This window comes from Anomaloglossus baeobatrachus, chromosome 9, assembly GCF_048569485.1.
Source record: "Anomaloglossus baeobatrachus isolate aAnoBae1 chromosome 9, aAnoBae1.hap1, whole genome shotgun sequence".
Taxonomy (NCBI): domain Eukaryota; kingdom Metazoa; phylum Chordata; class Amphibia; order Anura; family Aromobatidae; genus Anomaloglossus; species Anomaloglossus baeobatrachus.
This window is the reverse complement of record NC_134361.1, coordinates 48,062,230-48,074,529: the sequence shown is the minus strand read 5'-3', so window position 1 is coordinate 48,074,529 and position 12,300 is coordinate 48,062,230. Positions and strand designations below refer to the sequence as shown.

Genomic DNA, 12,300 nt, shown 5'->3' with positions numbered 1-12,300 from the left:
GGAAAAGCTAAAAAAAAAAAGCCACTTCTGCAGCCCCAGAAAATGAATGGGAATGAGACCCTCCATTCTAAGGGTATGTGCGCACACTGCAGTTTTGTTTCTCCAGCGAAAAACGCACCTCTGACCGAAAAAAACGCATCAAAAAACGCATGCATTTTTGTAGCGTTTTGGTGCGTTTGTCAATGGCAAAACGCAGGGAAAAATACAGAAAAGAAGTGACATGCCGCTTCTTTTTTCTGCAAACAAAACTGCAGGCAAAAAAGAAGCAATGTGCGCACAGTCTTTCGGATTTCAACTTTGCTGGGGAAGGTCATGCAGTTTAGGACTACAAATTGAACCCAAAAATGCACCAAAAACGCAGCAAAAAAAAAAAAAAAAAAAAATCACACAATAAACATCAAAAACTAAAAATATAGTTAAGAATAAATCCGTTCTGTTTTCTTTCATTGACTCATTACTGTACTCACCCAAAATCTCTTTCCTTCTGTCGGAGTGCGGTTGGTCTGTGTACACCCACTCAAAGTTATCCCTTACTACTGTATTGCCCATGGTGGAAAATCAGTTCCTAGAAGAATAAAAAAAAATGTTATGACGACGTACTAATTTCATTGACGCAACATTCTCATTGTTAGGATTCTGCAGTTGTGATATTTTAATATGTACTGTATATCAAAACATCACAAGTATATATAAAATACTATATATATTGTGTATATACTATGTGTATATATATATATATATATATATATATATATATAATATATATATATAAATATATATATATATATTATTGTAAATACTAATATATATATGTATATATATACATATAAAATATATATATATATATAAAAATATATATATTATAAATATATATATGTATATATATATATATATATATATATATATATATATATATATATATATATATTTTAGTATTTACAAAGGCTAGTTTCTCAACTATGTTACCAAAAAATATATATCTAGGTAAAACCATATTCCAACATGATAGTACCAGCAAAGTAGAGAGGGTGTACATACGTATAGGACTATCAGTATATATATATTACATTACCTGTGATGTGTCCTATAGTCAGCACTGCAGAATGGAATGAGGGACACAGAGAAGGAGGAAAAGAGAGAGTGACAAGGTGTGCGACGGTGTCATTAGTAAGGGGAGGATCGGTCTCACCCCGTACTCCGCACTCTTGTAGGATACGCCCGCTATTTCAATAGAAAAAAAACCTCTATTACAGATAAGATACCCATGTGACTAGTCTACAAGTCCAACCTGTTAGTCTTTTAAAGCGCTGAATACTCCGCAATACAATGTCACACCCTGCAAACTGTCACCAGCTCACCTGTCCAACCTGTTCAGCCACATCCTGCCGAGAAATAAAATAAACTTTTTTTTTTCTCAATGGAGTAGCTTTTTTGCTTTGCTTAGGGATTATAATGAAGGGTGATGGGCACCCATATCATTAGCCCAACCTGAGATGAATTCTTAGGCTATGTGCGCACGTTGCGTCGGAGTACCTGCAGTTTATTCTGCACGTTTTCCTTCCCTTGGTTTTTGACCAAATGGCTTTTGACCATTTTTTAGCGCTAAAAACGCATGCGTTTTTACCGCGTTTTTAGTGCGTTTTTAGCGCTTTTTACCTGCGTTTTCACCTGCGTTTCTGCAGATGCGTTTTTGAGATCAAGACACTGAGAAATAAAGTTGAATTAGTCAAAAAGAATGAAAAAAGAGAAAAAAAGTATAAAATTAACTTTTAATAAAATTATATGGGAAATTATCAATTTTAATGTAATAATAGTGGTTATGCACATTTTAACAGAAAAATAGCTAAAGTTTATTATTTTTTTACATTTACATTTTCGGTTATTGTGTGTGTGTAAAGGAACATTAGAACCCATTTATTTTTGCCCAGAAAAGCATGCGTTTTTGGAGCCAAAAACGCAGTTGAAAAGCAGGTAAAAAGCATGAAAAACGCAGGAATTGTGATTTTGGTTGCTTTTTGCCATTTCTCATTGACTCCAATGTTAAGGAAACGCTGCAGAAATGGCAAAAACAACTGACATGCTGCTTCTTTTTCTGCATGGTTTTTGACCACAAATATGCAAATTAAACGCTGCAGAAAAAAAAGCAAAGTGCAGACAGGATTTCTGCTTTTCCCATAGACTTTGCTGGAAATCAAAAATGCATGCGTTTTTGCCCAAAAACGCTGCTGCCAAAAACGCTGCAGAAACGCGGTAAAAAACGCAACGTGCGAACATAGCCTTACGGTAATTTATAGCATAGAGCAGGGGTCTCAATCTCAGCTGGGTGTATGGGCCGCATATAGAAAAAAATATTGAGACTGGCTGTATTCTTTGCATGACAAAGTAACATTTTTAATGAATTCATGGTTTTTTTCTTTACATCTTTGGATCACTTTTTTGAACATGTTTTGCCTGTTTATTATAACAAACCTGCACTTTTTTGTTTAGTTAAGTTTTATATATAAAACAGTATTTTTAATGGCAAAAAAATAAAATTCATGCTTTATTTTAAATTTTATCACCTTTTTGAAATATTGTTTTAAAATTAGCAGCATCATATAGTATTTTTAGCAAACATCTTATAGTAATGTCCCATCTGTGTGCCCTGTAGTATTGTGCCCATCCTTGTATTGTGCCCATCCCAGTAGTATTGTGCCCTGTAGTATTGTGCCCTGTAGTATTGTGCCCATCCCAGTAGTATTGTACCCATCCTGGGAGTATTGTGCTCATCCTTGTAGTATTTTGCCCATCCTTGTAGCATTGTGACCTGTACTATTGTGCCCATCCCAGTAGTATTGTACCCATCCTTGGAGTATTGTGCTCATCCTTGTAGTATTGTGCCCATCCTTGTAGTATTGTGCCCTGTAGTATTGTGCCCATCCCAGTAGTATTGTACCCATCCTTGGAGTATTGTACCCATCCTTGTAGTATTGTGCCCATCCTTGTAGTATTGTGCCCTGTAGTATTGTGCCCATCCCAGTAGTATTATACCCATCCTTGGAGTATTGTGCTCATCCTTGTAGTATTGTGCCGATCCTTGTAGTATTGTGACCATCCTTGTAGTATTGTGCTCTGTAGTATTGTTCCCATCCTTGTAGTATTTTAGTATTGTGCTCATTCTTGTGCCCATCCTTGTAGTATTGTGTCCTGCAGTATTGTGTCCATCCTAGTAGTATTGTGCCCATCCTTGTAGTATTGTGCTCATCCTTGTAGTATTGTGCCCATCCTTGTAGTATTGTGCCCATCCTTGTAGTATTGTGCTCATCCTAGTATTGTGCCCATCCTTGTAGTATTGTGCTCATCCTTGTAGTATTTTAGTATTGTGCTCATTCTTGTGCCCATCCTTGTAGTATTGTGTCCTGCAGTATTGTGCCCATCCTAGTAGTATTGTGCCCATCCTAGTAGTATTGTGCCCATCCTTGTAGTATTGTGCCCATCCTTGTAGTATTATGCCCATCCTAGTAGTATTGTGCCCATCCTTGTAGTATTGTGCTCATCCTTGTAGTATTTTAGTATTGTGCTCATTCTTGTGCCCATCCTTGTAGTATTGTGTCCTGCAGTATTGTGCCCATCCTAGTAGTATTGTGCTCATCCTTGTAGTATTGTGCTCATCCTTGTAGTATTGTGCCCATCCTTGTAGTATTGTGCTGTGTAGTATTGTGCCCATCCTTGTAGTATTGTGCCCATCCTTGTAGTATTGTGCTGTGTAGTATTATGCCCATCCTTGTAGTATTGTGCCCATCCTTGTAGTATTGTGCCCATCCTTCTAGTATTGTGCCCTGTAGTATTGTGCCCATCCTTGTAACATTTTAGTATTGTGCTCATTCTTGTGTCCATCCTTGTAGTATTGTGTCCTGCAGTATTGTCGATCCTTGTAGTATTATGCCCTGTAGCATTGTGCCCATCCTTTAGTAAGAAGCAAAAAAAAATAATTCTCCTCACCTTTCCTCCGTTCCCTGTCTGCCCACAATCAATGTTTGCAGTGTTTTGAATTCAGCAAGCTTCAGCTGCGTCCAAAACGCTGCGGTGCAGTACAAGCAGAGTGAACGGGATTTCTAAAAATCCCATGCCCACTGTGATTGTGTGACCAGCAGTGAAAACTGATCTTGCAGAGGCCTCAGCATGTGAATTTATGCTGCGGAGTCGCATGCCCTTCCTAGAAAGAACACCGCAAGGAAACCGCAGCACCCCGAACCCTGATTGTGGGCATGGGCCGCTGCGGTGTCCTGCGGAGGAGACTTGGGTCTCGCAGGTCAGGACCCGCCATGTCCAGGACGCAGTGGGTCCTGATCGTGAGCACATACCTGCTTGTTGCGGCCTGTGACATTCGCAGCTCTATGCCCAGGGCCGGCGCTGGAAGGAATTTACTACAATTGAATCATTTGCGGTGTCGCACAGAGGAGCTGTCTGCGTTATACCAATGGCTACTGCCGGTCAATCAGATGCAAGGAGATGACATCATACAGCGACATTGATATTACACAGACAGCAATTCTGCGTGGCACCACAAATTATTCAGTTGTAGTAAAGTCCTGCCGATGCCGACTCCCGACATTGGGCAGCGATTGTCAGGGGGTCTGCGGGCCACAACAAGCAGCCTCGGGGGCCGCGTGTTTGAGACCTCTGGCATTGAGGAATTGAAAAGTTATAATGAAATATATATACAGTATATACAGTTGAAACCAGAAGTTTCCATCCACTCTCTATACAGACACATCTGCAGGTTTTTCTCACTATATGACATGAAATCAGAATAAACCTTTCCCGTTTTAGGTCAAGTATGAACCAAAATTATTTATATTTGCTAAATGCCAGAATAATGAGAGAGAGAAAATGTTTTCAGGCATTTTTATTACTTTCTGCAAAGTCAAAAGTTTTCCTCCATGTTATTAGTATTTGGTAGCATTGCCCTAAACTGTATGACTTGGGTCAAACATTTTGGATCTTTCCACAAGCTTCTCACAATAGTTGGTAGGAATTTCGGGCCATTCCTCCTGACAGAACGTGTGTAACTGAGCCATGTTTGTAGGTCGCCGCTCACAACGGCCTTTTTAGCTTTGCCCATAAATTTTCACAGGATTTATTCGGTTTGTGTTTTTTTCTTTTCACTTACAGATTAGTAATGGGGGGTGTCTTATAGACACCTTCCCATACTAATCTAAGACTTAGTGGCAGCTGTCATTAACCTCTTATTACCTCGATTTTCCACTGCACCAGGGTAATCCAGATGAGCCGGGTAAAGTTCCCGGACTGTCGCATCTAATGTATGCGACAATCCTGGGTGGCTGCAGGCTGATATTTTTAGGCTGAGGGAACCCAATAACCATGGGTCTCCCCAGCCTGAGAATACCAGCCCCCAGCTGTCGGCTTTATCATGGCTGGCTATCCAAATTGGGGAAGACCGCACATCAGTTTTTAAAAATTATTTATTTAAATAATGAAGAAAAGAAAAAAAAGCTGCATGCGGTTCCTCTTATTTCGATACACAGCCAAGATAAGCGCACAGCTGGGGGCTGCAGCCTGTAGCCGTATGCTTTGTCTGTGCTGGGTATCATAATATGGGGGGACCTTTTGCTAATTTTTTTATTTATTGATTTTACACCAATAGACGCACTCACAGCCCTTCTGATTGAAAGCAGTCAGATATGCTGTAACACAGTGTGGGGGCTCATCTTACTGCAACCAATTAGCGATGCGGGGACTGCAGGTGGGCGGGGGAAGCAGAGTACATGCATGAAGGAGAATGAGTAGAGTTGAGCGAGTACCTAACTATTCATACTCGCTATACTCATAACGAGTACTGTCTAATACTTGCGTATTCATTCCGAATAGCGTGTGCAGTGCAAGTCAATGGGGGAAAACTCACAATGTAACGAGTAACCCAAATGCCGTACAATTCGTGAGAGTAAAGGCCGCTTTACACACAACGATATCGCTAGCGATCTCGTTAGCCATGTGACGCGCCCAGATCATTGCTACGATTTGCCGGGATCGCTCATAGGTCGTTTTGTACCGTCACACGTACCCATCTCACAAACGACGCTACATCGTTCAGCGACATATTGTTTGACCAAGGCGGTCGTGTGGACACCGTCACACAGCATTCCTCCTAACGATTCCGGAAACGATAGAGGCGTATAATTATCAACCATGGCTGCCAAATCAGAACGCAGTTGGGACCACCAATCAGAGCGGTGAACACGTGGAGCATTGCTCGTAACGACACGCCCATGACGCTGATGACGGATGCACTAACGATGCTGTTCGTCGTTGGCAGGGTGTCAAACGTAGCAATATGTCTGCTGCGTTCGAAACGACGAACAATATTTTCAAAATGAACGACGTGTCAACGATCAACGATTTTCGATATTTTTAGGATCGTTCGGAGTTGCTCGTAGGTGTCACACGCAACAACGTCGCTAAGGACGACAGAAGTGCGTCACGAAAACCGTGACCCCGACGACATATCGTCAGATAAATCGTAGCGTGTAACGGGGCCTTAACAAATAGTGCGGAATTCGGGTTACTCGTTACAGTGCGAGTTTTCCCCATTGACTTGCATTGCACACACTATTCGGAAAGAATACTCGAGTATTAGACAGTACTCGTTGAACTCTAATCATGAGCGGCCCGAAAGTAGTATGAGCGGCCCGAAAGCCGTGTACAGCCTCGCGAAACACTCAGGAAGTATAACATGCCTGTTTTCTCCTTTTTCTTTTCCTTAATTTTTTTTTTTTTAATTATAAGAGTTGCCGGACCCGGATTGTTACCCGGAGTTCTCTGAGAACTTCGGGGTGGGTGCTTGGGTACTTATTAACCTGTGCAGATCTGGACTTTTAGGCTATGTGCCCACGCTGCGGATTTCGCGCGGATTTTGCGCGGATTTTGCCGCGGATTTGCCGCGGATTTCTTGAAAATCTGCAGCAGCGGCACTTCCAAGCCATTTTAATGGCATTTTGGAAATGCTGTGTCCATGCTGCGGATTTTTCCGCTGCGGATTTGCCGCGGATTTTGATCCGGAAAAATCTGCAGCATGTCAATTGTTTGGTGCAGATTTGGTGCGGATTTTTCGTTTTGAATGGGGAAAAAAAAAAAAAAATCCGCATCAAAATCCGCAGCAAATCCGCGGCAAATCCGCGGGTGCGGATTTGCCGCGAAAGTCGCGGATTTTCAGGCAGAAAAATCCGCAGGTACCTTCTACCGTGGACACATAGCCTTATAGTCCAGATCCGCCCATCAGTAGCCATAACCTCTTCTGCCAAGCTCTGCACACTTTTCAAAAAAAGTTGGTGGAGTTGGCAAAAAAATGACAAAAAAATCACAAAAAAAGCTTGCTGGACCAGTCACTTTGTGTGAAGTAACATTTTGTAACAGTGGAAAGGAGTACATTGGAGGTCTATTGAATGCTGAAAGAAACGCAATTCAAAAATACAAATCCAAAAGGCCACAGGGAAAAAAAATGCATAAATTGAGCTTAATATTTCCCTATTGACTAGTAGAAAACATCGTGTCACAGCACTTTTTTTTTTTTTTTGCACCAACAATCAATTTTCCTACTGTATTTCTAGAACGGTAAATTGGAGCATATATATCATTGCCAGTTTACAACTATAGCAATAAAAGCAGAGAGGAGCAATATAAGGTAAGGCATGCAGACAGCATGTTCGCTTCTATGCTTTCCACCCTAAATAGCTGACCTAGCAAATGCGGTTTTATTTTTATGTAGCGCCCCCGAAGCCATCAGGGAGTTACAAGGTACTGCATCCCCACCGGGATACAGGGCCTAGCCCCTTCAGGACTCGGAAAGCCAGTGCCAGAACCACACAAACACTACACAATCCCAGTTTTCCCCAACATTCCCCCATACAATGGTACCCAGCTAGGGTCGGACCAATGGATGGCCACCTAGAGGTGGAGCCAGTCCAGTCCACTAGTTGACATGGTGGGAGGGGCGGACTGTGGACAGAAGACAGTGGAGGTGAAGGAGTGAAGGTGAACGGGAAGTGACTGTCCTGTAGTGAGCAGTGACCTGGTGCTCAGGAGGGTAGTTGCCGGTGGAGTACTCCCGGAACTACGCACCGACGGGGTACAGGACCCTAGGACAAGCAGAAGCTCCAGGCAGGCTTGTTAACACCTGCACAGCAAGGGGAACATAAAGGACCTTGCTGACCCTAAGAATCCGAAGACTCAGTAGCAAAGGGAGAATCGGGGACAGGACCAGAGACTCCAACCCCACAGATTTCACACTAGCATCAGGCGGACAGCAGTGGACAAACCACCGGACAGGGACCCCCAGTTGAGCTACGCCACGGGGACCCACTAACCAGAGATAGGTGCAGGGGAAGAAGGCACCAGATAACTAAACTGGCACTAGGAGCAAGGGACCCTGGATGTGAAACCAGCCGGCCTCAGGTAACCAGTTACCATCACCGGACAGTGAGTAAAACCAGTTGCACTGAACTTTGGTGTGGTCTACCTTCTTCCAATATCTGTCACATCACCTACCTTCTGGGGCCCGGCCCTGCTTGCGGAGGGCCTATCATCAAGGCTGCCATTAACACCAGCCCCAGCAGTGGACATTGTGCAGCGGCGGCTCTATCTTCATAGCCGCAACACCGCAAGCAGCGTCACAAGTGAACATTACTCTAATCCCCTGTAAATATCCCCCTTTACAAAAAGGGACCATGGCACAGAACCGGGCAACGGCCACCAAGTGATATCCCCAGATATACAGTACAGACCAAAAGTTTGGACACACCTTCTCATTCAATGAGTTTTCTTTATCTTCATGACTGAAAATTGTAGATTCACATTGAAGGCATCAAAACTATGAATTAACACATGTGGAATTAAATACTTAACAAAAAAGTGTGAAACAGCTGAAAATATGTCTTATATTCTAGGTTCTTCAAAGTAGCCACCTTTTGCTTTGATTACTGCTTTGCACACTCTTGGCATTCTCTTGATGAGCTTCAAGAGGTAGTCACCGGAAATGGTTTTCCAACAGTCTTGAAGGAGTTCCCAGAGATGCTTAGCACTTGTTGGCCCTTTTGCCTTCACTCTGCGGTCCAGCTCACCCCAAACCATCTCGATTGGGTGCAGGTCTGGTGACTGTGGAGACCAGGTCATCTGGCGTAGCACCCCATCACTCTCCTTCTTAGTCAAATAGCACTTACACAGCCTGGAGGTGTGTTTGGGGTCATTGTCCTGTTGAAAAATAAATGATGGTCCAACTAAACGCAAACCGGATGGAATAGCATGCCGCTGCAAGATGCTGTGGTAGCCATGCTGGTTCTCTATGCCTTCAATTTTGAATAAATCCCCAATAGTGTCACCAGCAAAGCCCCCCCACACCATCACACCCCCTCCTCCATGCTTCACGGTGGGAACCAGCCATGTAGAGTCCATCCGTTCACCTTTTCTACAATGACACGGTGGTTGGATCCAAAGATCTCAAATTTGGACTCATCAGACCAAAGCACAGATTTCCACTGGTCTAATGTCCATTCCTTGTGTTCTTTAGCCCAAACAAGTCTTTTCTGCTTGTTGCCTGTCCTTAACAGTGGTTTCCTAGCAGCTATTTTACCATGAAGGCCTGCTGCACAAAGTCTCCTCTTAACAGTTGTTCTAGAGATGAGAAGGTGTGTCCAAACTTTTGGTCTGTACTGTACACTGCCCGGGACTGAGTACCCCATATCCCAGGGTGACACATTTAGCTTTATATAATGACATAACTCAAGTATTCCATGTAAGAATTGTTTTATACATTGTGTGAAGTAATCGGATTGTTAGTTGTGTCGCCCTGGGCAAGCCAGGGGTCCCAGGTCACAACACCACCACACCCCACACTCCAGGTAGGCACATCACAGCTAACCAGAAATCCTTGTTGCCTTCCTCCAGAGGCTGATGATTCACACCAGGGGGTGGGCCAGGCGGTTGGCTCCGCCCACCAAGGAGATCACAGCTCTGGAGGCGGGAAGTACCAGGCAGAGTAGCCCGGGGAGGGCAAGAGTGAACAGGAGTCCAGTGAGGGACGAGCTTGAGGCAAGAACAGAGAAGTGAAAGTGAAGGAAAGAAGAGTGGTAAAGGAGGAGAGCAAGAAGTGGTGACAGAGCAGAGAGTGTCTAAAGCCTGAAGGGTCCAGCTTTGTGTAGGGCCAGAACAGCAAGGTCAGCGACGGCGGTGACTGTCTGGAGGGGGACCGTTTGGAAGTTCCTGGAAGGACCCCGTTGGCTGTGTGCCCGGTGGTCTGGAGCAGTGTTCCGAAGGACAGTCAGCACCAGGGCAGGGGCCTCTCGGACCCTGGCAAGGCTAGGAGTCGCCAAATTTGCCGAATCCGTCAGTGAAGGGGACGTAGATCCCCCAACAACCAAGTCCCGATTGAAGGCAACAGCCCAACCTGAAGCAGAGAGACACCGCCACCGCCAAGGCACCAGTTTCTCAGGGCCAGCGCCTGCGGGCAAAGTGTAGAGCTCCTCCGGCCCAGATTGCAGTTGGGGAGCGGGTAACCGGAGGGAATCCACCGCTACCATCAGTCAAACATAGGTGCAAGGAAGAGGGACATCACCGTCAACTACCGGGAGTGCAGGTGCAGCCGTCTGTGGGACCGTCCTACCAGCCGTTTGGTTTACCGTACAAACTGTGTCCAAGTCTCAGGCTGAGTGAGTACCACAGTGCCGCAAGGCACAGCGCTGCGCACCCGCGTCCCTGCGTCCACCAGGCCCCGCACCTCACAACCCATCACCGGGCCCCGGGATCACCAACCCCTACCCACGGAGGGGCAACACAACACCTGGCTGCTCCCCTTCACCATCCCCGGGATCCCCGTCCAGAGCAGCGGTGGTGCAATCACCACAACCGTGGGTGGCGTCACGAACTATAACAATCCCCCACACCCAACCAACAATCCCCTTTCACTCACGGGCGAGGAGTGTCGCTCGAGAAACCCTGGGATCCGGCCCACAGCTCGAGCCACCACTGAGCAGCTGCCGGACCCGAGCAGAAGGGGTGAGCGCGGTGTGCTGACACCCTCCTCCCCGCCCGCGACAACTTGGCGTCACGAACAGGATCTTACCACTCTGCCGTCTGGTAGAGGTGCGCCTTGTTACCGCCGGAGATATCCGGCAGAAAAATTGCAGAAGCCGCCATCTTTGGCGCGAAAAGTTCCCGCTCGAGCGTCTTCTCGAGCAGTAGAGGCGCGAAGGCCAAGACCCCGCCCCGAGAGAGGAGGGGCCGGAAAGAGCTAAGGGGGACGAAAACAAGATGTCTGCGCCCGACGGAGCCGCTGGAGGAGAGGTGGTCGCAGCCGCAGCGGCACCCGCAGCGGCACCCGCGGATGGGAATGGGCCTGCCCAAGTCCCGGTTGTACCGGCGGGAGGTGCCACGGCCCCCGCGCTCGCTCAGGTCATGCCGTTTTCCTTGCCCTATGCGCCCGGAGCTGCCTGGCTACCGCAGTATGATGGGAAACCGGATGCCCTACAGGCCTTCCGGAAAAAGCTTAACCCGTTGCTGGAGCTGTACCCCCTGACTGATAAGCAACGAGCGGCGATAGTGCTAGGCCAGCTAACCGGTGCGGCGGAGCAGGAAGCGGAGACCTGGGCCGAGGGGGACCGGCTCTCTGTAGCCACCATCTTTGAGAAGCTACAGACTGCCTTCGAGACCCGGACTGAAGCCGAGCTGAGGATGCAGTTTTACCAGTGCCAACAACGAGCCGGGGATAGTATTCGGGACTATGCTCTACGTCTGCAGACCGCCCTCCGCACGCTGAAGCGGGTGAACTCTATTACTGAGGCGGATAGCAACAAGATGCTGGTGGAGCAATTTGCGCAGGGGATGAGGTCCCCTGAGGATCGTAAACAACTCCGACTGTGGGCCCTGGAACATCCTGATGTGGACTTTGCCGTGTTAAAAGAGCGGGCTATCAAAGCACTACAGCCCCCAGCTGCTGAAGTTCTGGAACCCGTCCCGTGGCCCGTCGAGACAGCTCCTGTTGTGGCGGCCTCAGCCAAGCCAACCTCTGTAATGCCTGCAGCCCCGAGCAGCACAGTCGAAGAGTTGGCAGCCCAGGTCCGTCGCATGGACGGAGACCTTGCCAAAATCCTTGCTGCACTGCAACCTTTGACCAGATCTCAGCCTCCAGCGCAGATACAGCTTGCCGACAGTCCCGAGGATGTTCCCTGGATGCAGCAGAGAAGTGCTAACAACCCGCGGAGCAGACCTCCAATCTGCTACAAGTGCCGTAAGCCGGGCCATTACTACCGA

The 12,300-nt window shown here is 46.4% G+C and overlaps 1 protein-coding gene across 2 annotated transcripts in view; it reads right to left on the bottom strand.

The window, feature by feature from the left end:
• The window catches only part of LOC142250445 (sphingolipid delta(4)-desaturase/C4-monooxygenase DES2-like), a 66,874-nt gene that overhangs the window by 35,837 nt on the left and 18,737 nt on the right, over positions 1-12,300 (bottom strand). Inside the window, exons 1-2 of one of the 2 annotated variants that reach the window (XM_075322623.1) lie at positions 1,073-1,181; positions 468-565 (exon numbers count right to left, since the gene is read on the bottom strand). In XM_075322623.1, the coding sequence (XP_075178738.1) occupies positions 468-549 (82 nt within the window). In that variant the 5' untranslated portion in view covers positions 550-565; positions 1,073-1,181. Of the gene's footprint in view, positions 1-467; positions 566-1,072; positions 1,182-12,300 lie in introns of those variants that run through there. The other variant, XM_075322625.1, reaches the window with a different exon arrangement.